Source organism: Salvelinus fontinalis, chromosome 3 (genome assembly GCF_029448725.1).
Source record: "Salvelinus fontinalis isolate EN_2023a chromosome 3, ASM2944872v1, whole genome shotgun sequence".
Lineage (NCBI taxonomy): Eukaryota > Metazoa > Chordata > Actinopteri > Salmoniformes > Salmonidae > Salvelinus > Salvelinus fontinalis.
In genome coordinates, this window is record NC_074667.1 from 61,218,958 (window position 1) to 61,236,863 (window position 17,906).

The following is a 17,906-nucleotide window of genomic DNA, read 5'->3' on the forward strand; positions in this document are numbered from 1 at the left end:
CTCCCTCCCTCCCCCCCTCCCTCCCTCCCCCCCCCCCCCTTCCCTCCCTCACTCTCCACCTCCCTCCCCCTCCCTCCCTCCCTCCCTCACTCTCCCCCTCCCTCCCTCCCTCCCTCCCCCAGGTCCTGAAGACTCGTCTGACCCTGGGGAAGACAGGCCAGTACACCAGTGTGTTAGACTGTGCCAGACAGATCCTCCACAGGGAGGGCATCATGGCCTTCTATAAAGGATACATACCCAACATCATAGGCATCATACCCTACGCTGGCATTGACCTCGCCGTCTACGAGGTGTGTGTGGGGGGAATGTGGGAGGGTGTGTGTGGGGGGGAATGTGGGAGGGTGTGTGTGGGGGGGACCACATCACTGATGTAGTTGGTAATGTCTCTCTCTCCTCTCCCTCTCTCTCTCCCCTCCCTCTTCCACCCTCTCTCTCTCCCCTCTCTCTCCTTCTCTCTCTCTCCCCTCTTGCTCTCTGTCTCTCTCCCCTCTCTTTCACCCTCTCTCTCTCTCACCCTCTCTCTCTCACCCTCTCTCCCTCTCCTCTCTCTCCTCCCTCTCTCTCCCCCTCTCTCTCCCCTCTCTCTCCCCTCTCTCTCCCCCTCCCTCTCCTCTCTCTCTACTTCCTCTCTCCCAGACTATGAAGAATGCGTGGCTAGCGAGGCACACAGATTCAGCAGACCCAGGTGTTTTCGTGTTGGTGGGGTGTGGAACCATGTCCAGTACCTGTGGTCAACTAGCCAGTTACCCTCTGGCTCTGGTCAGGACACGCATGCAGGCACAGGGTGAGACAGGGGGAGGTGGGGGTGCAGGGCTGTTGGAGAGGGGGAGGTGGGGGGGTGGGGTGTGTGAGAGGGGTAGGTGGGAGGGAGGTGAGGGGGTAGGGTGTGTGAGAGGGGGAGGTGGGGGGGGTGTGAGAGGGGGGGTGAGAGGGGGGGGGTGGGGGGTAGGGGGTGTGAGAGGGGTAGGTGGCGGGTAGGGTGTGTGAGAGGGGGAGGTGGGGGGGAGGTGAGGGGGTAGGGTGTGTGAGAGGGGGAGGTGGGGGGGTGTGAGAGGGGGAGGTGGGGGGGTGTGAGAGGGGGTGTGAGAGGGGGGGTGGGGGGTAGGGGGGGTGAGAGGGGGAGGTGGGGGGTAGGGTGTGTGAGAGGGGTAACATAAACTGACAGGATCTACATTTATCTACCTGTCACTTTTCCCCATGTGTGCATCCGCTCTCTCTCCTCTCCTCCTCCTCCCTCTCCTCTTCCTCCTATCCTCCTCTCCCTCCCTCCTCCTCCCTCTCCTCTTCCTCCTCTCCTCCTCCAGCTTCTGTGAAGGGCGGCCCTCAGCTCTCCATGCTAGGTCTGTTCCAGAACATTGTGACCCAGGAGGGCGTGGCCGGCCTCTACCGCGGCATCGCCCCCAACTTCCTGAAAGTCATCCCCGCTGTCAGCATCTCCTACGTAGTTTATGAACACATGAGGAAAGTCCTGGGGGTGGAGAGATCTCCTACGTAGTTTATGAACACATGAGGAACGTCCTGGGGGTGGAGAGATACAGATGAGGGAGCCAGGGAGGGAGGGAGAGATACAGATGAGGGCGGAGAGGGGTGGAGAGAGGGGAGGGAGAGAGATGTCATAGATGCCTTGGAGAGAATAAGGTGAAAGAAGGAGGAGGGAGGGATTTGAGTGGGGGAGAGAATGAGAGATAGAGAGGGGGATGGAGACGAGACAGACCAATGTGGGTGGCAGCTATGGGCTTGTTGCATGACCACGCCTAAAGACACAGTGAGAGGAGCCAGAGGGAGTGAACGAAGGAGGGAGAGAGAGAAAGGGAGGAATGAATAAAATAACGGAGAGAGACATCTCAAGTCCTGCACCCAGGTGATGTCTAACCGTGTGGAAGCTTTGTGGTTGCAAGTGTCAACATGGTTTCTATGACAACACGTGTGACGTTTTACATGGCCTGCGCTGCATGTGGAGGTGTTTCTGGTTTTGAAAACTGGCCGTCTGGCTTCTCTACTACTGAGTTGGGCTTTTCTCTCGCTGCATTAACAACGGGTGAGGACATGTTTGACAACTAACGGTGCTTCAAGACTTTGACCAAAAACGAAACCCTTACCAATTCACTACTGACAAAACCTCAAGTGAAGGATCACAATGTGACTTTTTCCCCCGTGAATCTTTAGGTGGAGAATAGAGAAATCTCTGCGATAGGATGACACCATCTCCATGCTGTTGTGTGGTTGGTTGGTCCTGAAGTAGGAAGTGATACGCCACTGGAACCTTGGAACCACCAGGACTTCTAGAACTTTTCATATTGGAACCAGGGTGACTTGAGAACTTTACACAATGAAAAAGGACCCGTAGCAATCTACCTCCCATGACTCATCGTAGGTAGAAGAAGAGGATGAGGAAAAGGAGAAGACGAGGTGTTGAAGACCTGCTTTCGATGATCTGAAAGGATTGGGATGTGCTTGTGGACACAGGATTTAAATCAACCTCTGCCTATGAGATTATTCTGAATGATAATGCTGTGAGGACATGTTAGACAGCCGGATGAGAAACAAACACATTAAACCCTGTACTGTATTTAGCGTTGCAAAGTTTCAGTAACTTTCCCTAAATTCCCTGATTTCACAGAAATCCTGGTTGGAATTTTTCTGGTATCAGACAGGAATTTGCACAAAATCCATAATTATCCAACCATGTTTTAGAAGACCTGGGAAATTGGGGGAAAATGACTGGATTTTGCAACCCTATATCGAAACTTGAGTTTTTTTCTGAATTCAATTTACTGTTAAGCTTCTTTTTCAGCGTGGTAAGTTTCAACAAAGAGTTTTATCAAGAGTTTTATCAAGAGTTTTATCAAAGTATGTAAATAGTTAGAGATGCATGGTTTAATCAAGTGCTGAAGCCAATAGAACACAGCCACGCGCTGATGTCATCGCGATGATGATACAACTCAAGGTGGTGTCCCTTTTACGTGTGTGTCAGTGTGTGTGTGTACAGCGAGTATGTGTGATTTTTGTCTCACACAAAGTATTATAAAACTCCAGAATGCCAAATCAACCAAACTGCCAAGATTGTGTTATTTTTCCTCCTTCTGTATAACTTCCATATTACTACTGTGTATTTATTTAGTGGCTGTATGTGTATGAGGTATTACCATAACAATGACTTCAATATGATTCCAATGACTTCAATATGATTCCAATGACTTCAATATGTTCATGATTATTACTTGTGAGGTGATTTATGAGTTGAAGCCTACGGATGCGGCCCAAATAGCACCCTATTCCCTATTCGGTGCACTAAAAAGTAGTGCACTATATGGGGAATAGGGTACCATTTGTGCAGCCTACTAGATGGGGGGTTCTGTTCTGAGTATTGTGAATGGGGGACATATACCATGCACAAGAGAGCCTTGATCTAAAGTAATGCTATGGTGAGCTTTTATCAGAAGAAAAGTACTGATTGAAGTTGCTGTTGGTCTGGTGTCATGTATGAAAATATATAATGTGATGTCCCAAATAGCCAGATATTACCTATATAGTGCACTACTTTAGACCAGAGACCATTCCCCCTATACTTATTTGTTATTTGTATTGAACTAGGCAAGTCAGTTAAGAACATATTATGTTTTTACAGTGACGGCCTACCCCTCTCCTAACCCAGTCAACGCTGGCCAATTGTGCACCGCCCTATGGGACTCCCGATCACAGCCGGTTGTGATACAGCCCGGGATTGAACCAGGGTCTGTAGTGACGCCTCTAGCACTGAGATTCAGTGCCTAAGACCGCTGCGCCACTCGGGACCAAGAAATATATAGTTATCTACTTTAGACCAGAGACCATTCACACTATATAGTACACTACTTTAGACCAGAGACCATTCCCCCTATATAGTGAACTACTTTAGACCAGAGACCATTCACCCTATATTGTACACTACTTTAGACCAGAGACCATTCCCCCTATATTGTACACAACTTGACCATTCTTCTGGTCAAAATGTGTGCACTATATGGGGAATAGGGTGCCATTTGGGACACTGGATTGGACAGTGGTATGTCTATTAGCTAACATAAGTAGCTAGGTCACTAATATTTAAATGACATGGCTAAATGTTGTTAGCCTGGGTGCAAGTCTGATTTAACTCCTTATGGAATTGTCATGCTGTTTGGCTTGACAATGGAGTAGGCAAATAACAACAGATCTGGGACCATGCTAATATTTATAGCAAAGGTACCAAAAACGAACTCAAAGTTTCAACTTTGTTGCTTTCATTTGTGTTTCGACTTTTGAGAAATATGCAAGGTTGATGGTGAATGTTTTACGAGCTGAAAGAGCTAATTGTTGCCCCCAAATGGGTATTGATGGTTACAAACGTCAATCAATAATGAAAGGTTGTTTCTGTAAGCACATTGGTCAACTTGACCATTCTTCAAACTCCGATTGGCTCTTAAATAAGCGCCTAGGATGATTGGTCGAAGCTGAACTGTCAATCAAGAATCCCCCTGCCCTGGTCAATAGGATCTACGTTTGAGTCAGTAAACCAGTAAGATTTGTGTCTATATTCTTCACCGCCTCCTTCGCAATCACCGATTGGTTACTTTAGGAGGGAAGACTGCTAGAAGGTTTGATGCCCACCTTTTGCGCCCTCCCCGCATTTCGCCTTTCTCATCTTCCCGCTTCTGCGCAACTCTGCTCGGCCTAACTACCTGTCCAAACCCCCCGTGTGTGTCTGTGTATTTCCCCAAGAGAGCAAGCAGCATGTCGGACTACGGCTCACCCGGGGCCGGAGCGGGCGCTGGAGGCAAAAAAGATGCTTTCGCGGACGCCGTGCAGCGAGCCAGACAGGTAAGGTCGGAGTAAGGATCTAGTGAGACTGGGGCACTGAACCAAGCCAGTCTGTTGTGTGCGCTAGCTACGATGCTAAGCTAACTAGCTAGCTTGCAACGAGGCCGTCGATGGGTTACTCGAATCGATGGGACCGACCGGCTTGGTTTGTGGATGAAATCAAAATGCGAAAAACCTAGAATTTAACATCTTGTTGGTGTACGCATGTGTGGATTTGTTTTTAATATTAGCTAACGTTAACCTTTCGAGTTCGGTACCACTACAAGGTTTACGCTAGCTTGAGTGCTACTGTTAGCTGGTTAGGCTAGCTAATAGTGTTCTCGGCGTGCGTGGCGATGCTTTCCTTGTTCTACCTAGCTACGCTAGCAGCTAGCCAACAAGCATAAAACACCGATTTCTAGCGTAACGTAACTAGTTAGCAAACAATAACGTTACCGTTAGGTGCCTGGATAGCAAGCTAACTAATGTTGGTGATCACAAAAAGCCCTCAATTTATATTCCGGTAGACCTACCATTTAGTGAGTAGTTAACTAGTTAGTCATCAATCATTTAACGTAGTTAGCGTTAGCCTTAAGTTTGGTAACTAGCTAGCGTCAGTAGACTATCATAAACTTAAGGTCGTAGCTAGCTAGTTCAATAACGTTAGCTAATGATGTAGACGTTTCCACATGGAACCTGCGATGCAAACTTTTCAAACAGTCAAATTTTGTCGGCCAGTGTTTCAGAATAGCTAACTTGCATAGCTAGTGGGACACAAACACGCTCTATCTAGTGTTAACGTTAGCTACTGCCGACATGTCAGTGATACGAATTAGGCCAGTATCTCCAGGCGAGATCCTCTTATCCCAGTCTGGCGGCTACCTGAACTAACCCCGAGCGTAGAAAATAACTACTAGGGCTGCTTCTCAAATGGCACCACAGTGCTCTGGTCAAAAGGAGTCCATTAGAGGGAGTATAGAGTGCTGTTTGGGATCCAACCCAGCTATTGTGTAATAAAGGGATGCGGGAGGGTACATGGTTTGTGTAGAGAAGATATACTTGGGCAGCTACAGATCTAGGATCAGGTTACCAGCTCCAGATTCAAACCCGGGGAAGATTATAAAAAACGTATCTTGGGCCAACTTCATTCTCCTTAGGAGCTCACACAATGCATTTGAATGGGATACTTGTTTTACCCAAGTCTTGGCCATATACCTCATGCTGTGTGTGTTCCCTAGATTGCAGCTAAGATCGGAGGAGATGCTGGACCTCCAAGTAACAATGGAGGAGGAGGAGAGGGCTTCCCGTTCCAAACACTGAAACGTTCTCTGGAGGATGGAGGTAGGAGACCAGGGGAGGGCAACACATGGGGTAATACACAGAGGAAACCCGAGACAGTGGGGAGCACATATACACTATGTACACACAGAGGATCATGTTTCTGGAGCCTTACTTCGGGTGGTATTGAGGTTGATGTTTTTCCTGTTTTATCAGACCAACCAGATGCCAAGAAGATGTCTTCCCAAGGGGACAGAGACTCAGCCACTGCTTTGTGTACGTATACCGAACAGACAATCTCTTGTCTCTGCCTATCCTCTCACATTCATCAGTTGCTTTCTATTGGTTGGTAATACATTACTCTTCCCTGTAGCTATCGGAGCTCAGCTCGCTGCCCTGTCTCAGCAAAGGTATTAATAGAAGGCCATTTTTTTCCTTTTTGGCTGTCTTGTATATTTTGGAGTGTTCGATTCCCAGGTGTTTTGGGCTTGTTATGAAGGTTAAGCATTCATTCCTACTTTCTCTCCTTTCTCCCTCTTTTCTCTTAAGTGTCAGACCCTCCACTATGACAGAGGAGTACAGAGTGCCAGACGGCATGGTTGGACTCAGTGAGTACACACACAGTATCGCTTGTGCTCACACAGAGAAGCTGTTCACACATACTATGATAAAATGACCTCACGGCTTGTTTCTCCACAGTCATTGGTCGAGGGGGCGAGCAGATCAACAAGATCCAGCAGGACTCGGGCTGCAAGGTCCAGATCGCTCCAGGTGAGCAACTAGGTGCTCACATCTCTTTTTATATACTACCTCTACTATCTCAGCATGCAGCCCAGATGGCACCCTATTCCCTATATAGTGCACTACCTTTGACCGGAGCGACAGCCATTATTATGACAGATAAATTGCACTGCGTTGGGTTTAGCGCTCAACAAAGGCATTTTGCTGTCCTTGTGCACGTGACATTAAAGCGTGAAACTATACGGCACTGCTTTTGACCAGGACCCTGAGCAAATGTAGTGCCCTACTTTGGACAAGAGCAATGACCTTTTAGGGCACTACTCTAGGTCAGCGCCCTGGTCAATAATAGAGCATTACATTTGACCGGAGCATATGCCTTTATAGTGCACTACTGTTAGTGCACTACTTTTGACCAGGGCCCATAGGGCTCTGTTAGTGCACTTTGTAACTAATAGGGTGCCAATTGGGTTGCGTTTGTAGTGTGCCAGTGAGACAGATGTTTGTTGTTGATGTACTTGTTGATGTTTACTTGTTGTTTGTGTTTCAGACAGTGGTGGCATGCCAGAGAGGAGCGTCTCCCTCACAGGAAACCCTGACGCCATCGCGTAAGACATTTACACTAAGCCTGTGTCCCCATAGGGCTCTGGTCTAAAGTAGTGCACTATATAGGGAATAGGGCTCTGGTATAAAGTAGTGCACTACATAGGGAATAAGGCTCTGGTCTATTTAGTGCACTATTTAGGGAATAGGGTGCCATTTGGAAGTATCCCTTATAGCTGTGTGGCACGTTTAGGGTTCGATAGGTTTTCCTGGTCGTTTGATCTCAATTGGACAAACCTCTGGGCGCTGGCATAGGGGCTATGTTAGGAAGTATATCTGATCATGACACAAATCTTTCTAACTACTTCCCTCCCTCCCCGTCTGCGTTTCCTCCTCTTCAGGAAAGCCAAGATGTTTCTGGATGAGATTGTATCTCGGGGGCGGGGTGCTCCTTCCTCTGCTTTCCACGAGTCGACCAATGGGCAGAGTGGCTCCATGCAGGAGATGATGATCCCAGCTGGCAAGGCCGGCCTAATCATCGGCAAGGGAGGAGAGACCATCAAACAACTACAGGTTAGACCACACACAAGGGAGGAGAGAATATCTAACTACAGGTTAGACCACACACACAAGGGAGGAGAGGCCATCAAACAACTGCAGGTTAGACTACACACAAGGGAGGAGATACCATCAAACAACTGCAGGTTAGACTACACACAAGGGAGGAGATACCATCAAACAACTACAGGTTAGACTACACACAAGGGAGGAGAGAAAATCTAACTACAGGTTAGACCACACACAAGGGAGGAGATACCATCAAACAACTACAGGTTAGACCACACACATGAGGAGATACCATCAAACAACTACAGGTTAGACCACACACAAGGGAGGAGATACCATCAAACAACTGCAGGTTAGACTACACACAAGGGAGGAGATACCATCAAACAACTACAGGTTAGACCCAGGGGGTGTACTGGTACATCAAGCTGTCCCATCTTACAGAAACGGTGTCCTGTCCAGGGGGTGTACTGGTACATCAAGCTGTCCCACCTTACAGAAATGGTGTCCTGTCCAGGGGGTGTACTGGTACATCAAGCTGTCCCACCTTACAGAAACGGTGTCCTGTCCAGGGGGTGTACTGGTACATCAAATATCTGTACAGGAGAAAGAATCAGAACACAGCTACTAATATAATGGGAGGGAAGTACTAGGAAACCAACACTATACATGAGTCATGTCTGCTAGATGGATATATATATCTCTCTCTTCCCTGTAGGAGCGTGCTGGAGTAAAGATGATCCTCATCCAAGATGGTTCCCAGCCGCCCAACATGGACAAACCCCTGCGCATCATCGGAGACCCCTACAAAGTACAGGTAAACGCCCCTGCTGCACGTACTGCGTACACCACACGTACTGCGTGCACCACGCGCCCCTGCTGCACGTACTGCGTACACCACGCGCCCCTGCTGCACGTACTGCGTACACCACGCGCCCCTGCTGCACGTACTGCGTACACCACGCGCCCCCTGCTGCACGTACTGCGTACACCACGCGCCCCTGCTGCACGTACTGCGTACACCACGCGCCCCTGCTGCACGTACTGCGTACACCACGCGCCCCTGCTGCACGTACTGCGTACACCACGCGCCCCTGCTGCACGTACTGCGTACACCACGCGCCCCTGCTGCACGTACTGCGTACACCACGCGCCCCTGCTGCACGTACTGCGTACACCACGCGCCCCCTGCTGCACGTACTGCGTACACCACGCGCCCCTGCTGCACGTACTGCGTACACCACGCGCCCCTGCTGCACGTACTGCGTACACCACGCGCCCCTGCTGCACGTACTGCGTACACCACGCGCCCCTGCTGCACGTACTGCGTACACCACGCGCCCCTGCTGCACGTACTGCGTACACCACGCGCCCCTGCTGCACGTACTGCGTACACCACGCGCCCCTGCTGCACGTACTGCGTACACCACGCGCCCCTGCTGCACGTACTGCGTACACCACGCGCCCCTGCTGCACGTACTGCGTACACCACGCGCCCCTGCTGCACGTACTGCGTACACCACGCGCCCCTGCTGCACGTACTGCGTACACCACGCGCCCCTGCTGCACGTACTGCGTACACCACGCGCCCCTGCTGCACGTACTGCGTACACCACGCGCCCCTGCTGCACGTACTGCGTACACCACGCGCCCCTGCTGCACGTACTGCGTGCACCACGCGCCCCTGCTGCACGTACTGCGTGCACCACGCGCCCCTGCTGCACGTACTGCGTGCACCACGCGCCCCTGCTGCACGTACTGCGTGCACCACGCGCCCCTGCTGCACGTACTGCGTGCACCACGCGCCCCTGCTGCACGTACTGCGTGCACCACGCGCCCCTGCTGCACGTACTGCGTGCACCACGCGCCCCTGCTGCACGTACTGCGTGCACCACGCTCCCCTGCTGCACGTACTGCGTGCACCACGCGCCCCTGCTGCACGTACTGCGTGCACCACGCGCCCCTGCTGCACGTACTGCGTGCACCACGCGCCCCTGCTGCACGTACTGCGTGCACCACGCGCCCCTGCTGCACGTACTGCGTGCACCACGCGCCCCTGCTGCACGTACTGCGTGCACCACGCGCCCCTGCTGCACGTACTGCGTGCACCACGCGCCCCTGCTGCACGTACTGCGTGCACCACGCGCCCCTGCTGCACGTACTGCGTGCACCACGCGCCCCTGCTGCACGTACTGCGTGCACCACGCGCCCCTGCTGCACGTACTGCGTGCACCACGCGCCCCTGCTGCACGTACTGCGTGCACCACGCGCCCCTGCTGCACGTACTGCGTGCACCACGCGCCCCTGCTGCACGTACTGCGTGCACCACGCATACTGCGTACACCACGCGCCCCTGCTGCACGTACTGCGTGCACCACGCGCCCCTGCTGCACGTACTGCGTACACCACGCGCCCCTGCTGCACGTACTGCGTACACCACGCACCCCTGCTGCACGTACTGCGTACCTGGATATGGGGCTGGTTATGTCTGACTTGATCCATATCTGTCTCTTTCCCTCTCTCTCTGCAGCAAGCCAAGGAGCTGGTGAATGAGATTCTGAGAGAGAGGGATCACGCTGGCTTTGGAGACAGAAACAATTTTGGCAACCAAATGGGGGGAGGAGGAGGAGGTGGCGGAGGAGGAGGCATGGATGTGAGTAGGATCTTTGTTTATGAGATGGATTGAACTTGATTCTAGTTGGAACTCTGGGTTTGACAGCGTTGTGGAGGTCAAACTCACCCAGGTGCTTCACTCTGTTCACTCCACCTGTTCCCTTCCCTAACACCACGGCACAGGGAAGGCAGCCCTGGGGGCTTCAACCCATAGAATTAGATGGAATAGAACGTCTGACAGTGGCGTCGTTGACTTGATTTGAGAAAGAACGAGTAGAACGGGCAAAGTCCATGATTAAACGTTCTAGAGTTCCAGCCGGTAGAATGTGGCTTTGCAGCCCCGTTTAGTAACAACACTCAACTAGAACTCTGCTGAAGATCTTTGCATCATCAGTATCGTGTGTTTCAATTTGGCCAGATGCCTTTTCCTCAATGTGGTGTCTCTTCATTGGCCAGGTGCCGGTGCCCCGCCACTCTGTGGGAGTTGTGATTGGTCGAAGTGGAGAGATGATCAAGAAGATCCAGGCAGACGCTGGAGTTAGGATACAGTTCAAACCAGGTGAGGATCACACTACTTCCTGCTACGGAAAACTGCCATCTGTTCTTGTTCAGCTAGCCCCTGTATCTCCCCTTTAAACCCTGCTTCAGTTGTTATAATCACTATGGTAACTCTCTCCCTCTTTTTGTTCTCTCTCCCTCCCTCCCCCCCTCTCTCTGTCAGATGAAGGTACATGATGTATAAGACTCAAACCCACACCTACAACAGATTTAAAATATTTCTATCATAGGAAACATTGGTATTTTATCATGGAATGTTTTTACACGTGATCATAGGTCCAGGAGAAACACACTGAACTCAGACCTCCTGGCATGTGTTAGTACCACATTTAAATCAATCACTTGACTGTGGAGCGAACCCGGGGCATGTTCAGTATGGCCCCACCGTAAGAAAACGGTTTGCAACTGGAAACTCCAGTCTGTTGTTATTGGACAAGTCCAGGTAGCGCCTTCCCATTTTGACCCTGCTTCAGTTGAGTGTTATGATCAGTATGGTAACTCTCCCTCTTTGTCCCCTCCCCCCCTCTCTCTCTCCCTCTGTCAGATGAAGGTACAGGACTGTATATGAAACTCAGACACCACACACACACGTATACACACATCAGATTGAAGTGTTTCTATGGGGTCAGAAAGGGCATGTTAACCTCATCTTAGAGGTGCCAATCTGTTATGGGACAAGTCCAGGTAGCAACTTCCTGTCTTGACCCTGCTTCAGCTGAGTGTTGTGAACAGTATGGTAACGCTCTCCTTCTTTTTTCCCCTCACTCCCTTCCCCCTCTCTCCCCCTCAATCCCTTCCCCCTCTGTCAGATGAAGGTACAGGACCGTTTAAGAGAAACATTTTGACTGGAACCTTCTATTGGTTGAAACGATGATCATTATGATGACCCTCTTTCGCTCGATCTGTCTGTCTTTCGCGCGATCTGTGCTTCCTTCCATCTTTCTCTCGTTCTTTCGATCGCTCTCTCCCCTCTCGCTGCCTCCCTCCTCCCCTACCCCTGCTCTCCCTTCCCCCTCCTCCCCTCCTCTCTCTCTCTCTCTAGATGACGGTGCAGGTCCTGATAAGATAGCCCACATCATGGGCCCTCCGGACCGCTGTGAGCACGCTGCCTCCATCATCAACGAGCTGCTGCAGAGCATCAGAGTCAGGGAGGACGGAGGACAGGGGGTACGTACACTACCCACTGCAGGCTTACACATGGGAGGCTAGGGGTAGGGGTTACACATGGGAGGCTAGGGGTAGGGGTTACACATGGGAGGCTAGGGGTAGGGGTTACACATGGGACGCTAGGGGTAGGGGTTACACATGGGAGGCTAGGGGTAGGGGTTACACATGGGACGCTAGGGGTAGGGGTTACACATGGGAGGCTAGGGGTAGGGGTTCAAAGGGGTTACACATGGGAGGGTAGGGGTTCAAAGGGGTTATACATGGGGGGGTAGGGGTTACACATGGGACACTAGGGGTAGGGGTTACACATGGGAGGCTAGGGGTAGGGGTTACACATGGGAGGCTAGGGGTAGGGGTTACACATGGGAGGCTAGGGGTAGGGGTTACACATGGGAGGCTAGGGGTAGGGGTTACACATGGGAGGCTAGGGGTAGGGGTTACACATGGGAGGCTAGGGGTTACACATGGGACACTAGGGGTAGGGGTTACACATGGGAGGCTAGGGGTAGGGGTTCAAAGGGGTTACACATGGGAGGGTAGGGGTTACACATGGGAGGCTAGGGGTAGGGGTTCAAAGTCGTTACACATGGGAGGCTGCAGGGGCTCAAAGGGGTTACACATGGGAGGCTGCAGGGGGTACATGTGGGGTGTGAAGGGAAGTGGTACTAGATGGCAGGGGGACACCGAGTTAAATATAAGATGGTGCAGGGGTATGGACAGGAGATTCTCTGGTCTTGAGAAGGAGAGGTGTTTTGAAGGACATAACTGAAATGTCTACACTGCCTTGCAAAAGTATTCACCCCCCCCTGACATTTTTCCTATTTTGTTGCATTACAACCTGGAATTTTATTTGTATTTTATGTAATGGACATACACAAAATAGTCCAAATTGTTGAAGTGAAATTGAAAAAATAACTTATTAAAAACTGAAAAGTGGTGCGTGCATATGTATTCACCCCCTTTGCTATGAAGCCCCTAAATAAGATCTGGTGCAACTAATTACCTTCAGAAGTCACATAATTAAAGTTCACCTGTGTGCAATCTAAGTGTTGGATGCTTCCCACCCGAAGCCGCTCAGAACAGTTTGTGCAATATTCTGACATTTTGTGACAATTTTGGTGTTCGGAATCATATTCTTTTCTTTCGGGTGTTTGCGCACCAACGCAAGCTGAAGTTCAGCGTTCGACATAACTTCCCTTCGTTAGTCAACAGTAGAGATTCTTCACTTCCCTTCGTTAGTCAACAGTAGAGATTCTTCACTTCCCTTCGTTAGTCAACAGTAGAGATTCTTCACTTCCCTTCGTTAGTCAACAGTAGAGATTCTTCACTTAAGTGTTGTCATTCAACGATAGACTACTCGTTTTCGTGCACATTTTTTCACTTGCAAAATACCACACCAAACATCTTAGTTGGATGCAACTCAAATCTGCTCTGCATAAATGTCCATTTTAATGGCACATTTTTTTGAGTTCTTAGATTTATATCAGACTATTTTGAGGAAGTGTATAATAGCTACGGAGTTTCCAAATGGACAAATAGTACTACTGGCCCTTGTGGTTTTCAAGCGAAGGTCTTTAAAAGGTCCTATGCGCGTGCGGATGTAACCAATGTGATATTGCTGGTTAGTTAGCGGTGGTGCGCGTTAATAGCATTTCAATCGGTGATGTCACTCGCTCTGAGACCTTGAAGTAGTTCTTCCCCTTGCTCTGCCGCCGTGGCTTTTGTGGCGCGATGGCTAACGATGCTTTGAGGGTGGCTGTTGTCGATGTGTGCAGAGGGTCCCTGGTTCGAGCCCAGGTAGGGGCGAGGAGAGGGACGGAAGCTATACTGTTACACGGATGCCTTTAACTGTCTCCCGCTATCTTCTCCAGGGTCCTCCAGGTCCACCTGGCACGGGGGGGATGCCTCAGGGTGGCCATGGCAGGGGGCGAGGCCAGGGCAACTGGGGCGGTCCTCCGGGAGGTGAGGTTACCTTCTCTATCCCCGCCCACAAATGCGGCCTGGTGATTGGTCGGGGTGGCGAGAACGTCAAGGCCATCAACCAGCAGACGGGGGCTTTCGTGGAGATCTCGCGTCAGCCGCCGCCCAACGGTGACCCCAACTTCAAACTGTTCATCATCAGGGGGTCCCCTCAACAGATAGATCATGCCAAGCAGCTCATAGAGGACAAGATCGAGGTACGCGAGACACGTGTCAACACACCCAGTGTATCATTTAATAGTCCCACAAAGTGTAAATGGAATGAGTGGTTTCCCCTCTGCCCCTCTAGGCTCCTTTGTGTCCTCTAGGGGGTGGTCCTGGTGGACTTCCCTTTGTTAGTCAACAGTAGAGATTCTTCACTTCCCTTCGTTAGTCAACAGTAGAGATTCTTCACTTCCCTTCGTTAGTCAACAGTAGAGATTAAACAGTAGAGTGTATTCAACAGTAGAGTGTATCATTTAATAGTCCCACAAAGTGTAAATGGAATGAATGGTTTCCCCTCTGCCCCTCTAGGCTCCTTTGTGTCCTCTAGGTGGTGGTCCTGGTGGACCTGGTCCTGCTGGTCCAATGGGCCCCTACAACCCCAACCCTTACAACCCAGGGCCTGGTGGCCCCGGAGGACCCCCGCAGTAAGTATGCACACCTACAACCCCCAACCTTGATAATGCAGGGTCCCCCCACACACACACACACACACACACACACACACACACACAGTAGATATAGCACCTACTAGACATGAAGGACCAGGTTCCCTGTCCCAGGCTAGTGTTATAGCACCTAGTGGACATGAAGGACCAGGTTCCCTGTCCCAGGCTAGTGTTATAGCACCTAGTGGACATGAAGGACCAGGTTCCCTGTCCCAGGCTAGTGTTATAGCACCTAGTGGACATGAAGGACCAGGTTCCCTGTCCCAGGCTAGTGCTGTAGCACCTACTGGACATGAAGGACCAGGTTCCCTGTCCCAGGCTAGTGTTATAGCACCTACTGGACATGAAGGACCAGGTTCCCTGTCCCAGGCTAGTGTTATAGCACCTAGTGGACATGAAGGACCAGGTTCCCTGTCCCAGGCTAGTGCTGTAGCACCTACTGGACATGAAGGACCAGGTTCCCTGTCCCAGGCTAGTGTTATAGCACCTACTGGACATGAAGGACCAGGTTCCCTGTCCCAGGCTAGTGTTATAGCACCTACTGGACATGAAGGACCAGGTTCCCTGTCCCAGGCTAGTGCTGTAGCACCTACTGGACATGAAGGACCAGGTTCCCTGTCCCAGGCTAGTGTTATAGCACCTACTGGACATGAAGGACCAGGTTCCCTGTCCCAGGCTAGTGCTATAGTACCTAGTGGACATGAAGGACCAGGTTCCCTGTCCCAGGCTAGTGCTATAGTACCTAGTGGACATGAAGGACCAGGTTCCCTGTCCCAGGCTAGTGCTATAGCACCTACTGGACATGAAGGACCAGGTTCCCTGTCCCAGGCTAGTGCTATAGCACCTACTGGACATGAAGGACCAGGTTCCCTGTCCTAGGCTAGTGCTATAGCACCTACTGGACATGAAGGACCAGGTTCCCTGTCCCAGGCTAGTGCTATAGCACCTACTGGACATGAAGGACCAGGTTCCCTGTCCCAGGCTAGTGCTATAGCACCTACTGGACACGAAGGACCAGGTTCCCTGTCCCAGGCTAGTGCTAGTTTGCATCGCTACAGTTTGTTATACATCCATGCACTTAAAAGAAAGGGTCTGTTAGTGCGGTGGGCAGCTCTGATTCCCCCTTTGCTGTTGAGGGATTTTTTTTATGGCTGATTTATAACACCGTTTGTCTCATGTGTACTTTGTATGTGATTCACATTTCTTCCTCTGAATAAAACAAGGCCACATGTTAGTTAAAGCCAATGGGTGTCCTGCGTTTTGGTGTGTTTGACTTAAATATGAAGTGTCTAATAGTTCTCCTCTCTCTCCAGTGGCGGCCCCCCAGGTGGTCATGGTTACGGGGCCCCTCAGGGCTGGGGAAACACCTTCCAGCAGTGGCAGGCCCCTGGAGGGCCACACGACCCCAGTGAGTAGACACGGCTTCATATACACTCTGGAACTCAGGCACTTTCCCTCCTCTGGTCGATACATTTTTCCCTGGTCAACACTCTTTCCTCTTTTACCTTCTGGTTTCCTCCCTTTCAACCCTCTTTCTCTAATCTTTCCTCTCCCAGATAAGGCGGCGGCAGACCCCAATGCAGCGTGGGCAGCCTACTATGCCCAGTACTACCAGCAGCAGCCAGGGGGCGCCATGCCGGGCCAGGCCCCCAACGCCCCAGCAGCCGCCCCAGTCCAGGCAGACCCCTCCCAGGCAGCCCAGACCCCTGGAGGCCAGCCAGACTACACCAAGGCCTGGGAGGAGTATTACAAGAAGATGGGCATGGGTAAGATCATCGCCGTGGTTATATTGACTTTACAATGGCATGTCCTATCCTATAGTGCAATTATCAATAACAATATATCACTAGAAACAAAACACACAAGAAATGATAGCGGATACATTTAGTAAAAATAAACTACTAGATAATCACAGTTGGGTCGGCGCTTGCAAAACGGCGGCCATCTTGATGCAGAAGATCCTATAGTACTGTCCCGTCTACAGACAGTTCAGGAGATCCTGTGTGTTACTAGAAAAGGACTGAAAGGCCTTGACACTGTATAGAGTCCTTATACATGCCACCTTTTTAATGGACACTTTTCATCCAGAAGATGTCAGATTTATTTCTATACAGCAGAATTGTGATTAAACAAATACTATTTTCTTGTCCAAGATGTTGATCTTAAAATCTGATCCACTTTCCCTCCGTCTCTCTCTTCAGCCCAGCCCGGTGGAGGTGCTGCAGCGGCGCCGGCTGCAGCTGTAGCCGGGGGAGGAGCTGGAGGACAGCAGGACTACAGTGCAGCCTGGGCTGAGTACTACAGGCAGCAGGCGGCCTTCTACGGCCCTGGAGGGGCTCCGGGACAGGCTGCCACCCCTCAGCAAGGACAACAGGTAGCACACACACACCCACCCCTCAGCAAGGACAACACGTCACACACACACACCCACCCCTCAGCCAGGACAACACAACACGTCACACACACACACCCACCCCTCAGCCAGGACAACACGTCACACACACACACACACCCACCCCTCAGCCAGGACAACACGTCACACACACACACCCACCCCTCAGCCAGGACAACACGTCACACATATATAGAAATCTGGGAACACTGGACAGTTACTTTAACTTCTCTCTACACTCTCATTCTCTCTATCCCAGGCCCAGTGAACCAAATCCAGCCAGTCTCCAGCCTGTCAGACGCATGGACCGGGAGGACTGTCTCTTCACTGCAGCAGCAGACACATCCCATCCAGCTCTCTGGACTTTTTAAATGTTTTCTTCTGGGTTTAAGTCGTAATTCAAAAAATGTCTAGTTTTGACGGAAGCAAAACCTTAATTCCCTCCCTCAAATACACTCCCAGTACCCCTCCCTCTTATCCCAGTACCCCTTCTTCCCTTCCCCTAAAAATTCCCCTTGTTTTTTTTTTCTTTATTTTTTACAAAAACTGAAAAATAACAAATTCTACGATTTTTGCTGATGAAATGATTGAACAACTTGGTA

General features: G+C 50.9%; 2 protein-coding genes across 4 annotated transcripts in view; both read left to right on the forward strand.

Annotated features, from left to right (window-relative positions):
• Nucleotides 1-3,183, forward strand: part of LOC129851267 (calcium-binding mitochondrial carrier protein SCaMC-3-like) — a 22,921-nt gene extending 19,738 nt beyond the window's left edge. For all 3 annotated transcript variants that reach the window (XM_055917686.1, XM_055917688.1, XM_055917687.1), the window contains exons 8-10: nucleotides 123-290; nucleotides 637-784; nucleotides 1,305-3,183. In XM_055917686.1, the coding sequence (XP_055773661.1) occupies nucleotides 123-290; nucleotides 637-784; nucleotides 1,305-1,495 (507 nt within the window). In that variant the 3' untranslated portion in view covers nucleotides 1,496-3,183. The remainder of the gene's footprint in view (nucleotides 1-122; nucleotides 291-636; nucleotides 785-1,304) is intronic.
• Nucleotides 3,184-4,593: 1,410 nt separating this feature from the next.
• On the forward strand, nucleotides 4,594-17,839 carry LOC129851274 (far upstream element-binding protein 2-like). The gene is made up of 18 exons (XM_055917698.1): nucleotides 4,594-4,839; nucleotides 6,057-6,159; nucleotides 6,313-6,372; nucleotides 6,470-6,506; nucleotides 6,646-6,704; nucleotides 6,796-6,867; nucleotides 7,385-7,442; nucleotides 7,779-7,950; nucleotides 8,663-8,761; nucleotides 10,475-10,597; nucleotides 11,014-11,116; nucleotides 12,158-12,282; nucleotides 14,154-14,459; nucleotides 14,776-14,891; nucleotides 16,226-16,320; nucleotides 16,469-16,678; nucleotides 17,114-17,286; nucleotides 17,564-17,839. The coding sequence occupies exons 1-18, from the start codon at nucleotides 4,753-4,755 to the stop codon at nucleotides 17,570-17,572; spliced, it is 2,007 nt and encodes a 668-aa protein (XP_055773673.1). The 5' UTR covers nucleotides 4,594-4,752; the 3' UTR covers nucleotides 17,573-17,839.
• Nucleotides 17,840-17,906: the final 67 nt, after the last annotated feature.

Excerpts from the sequence above, each read along its gene's own strand:
- LOC129851274 (XM_055917698.1), top strand. The coding sequence starts at position 4,753 with ATGTCGGACTACGGCTCACCCGGGGCCGGAGCGGGCGCTGGAGGCAAA. Across the intron at positions 4,840-6,056 it reads CCGTGCAGCGAGCCAGACAG|ATTGCAGCTAAGATCGGAGG; the intron begins GTAAGGTCGGAG and ends TGTGTTCCCTAG. Across the intron at positions 6,705-6,795 it reads AGACGGCATGGTTGGACTCA|TCATTGGTCGAGGGGGCGAG; the intron begins GTGAGTACACAC and ends GTTTCTCCACAG.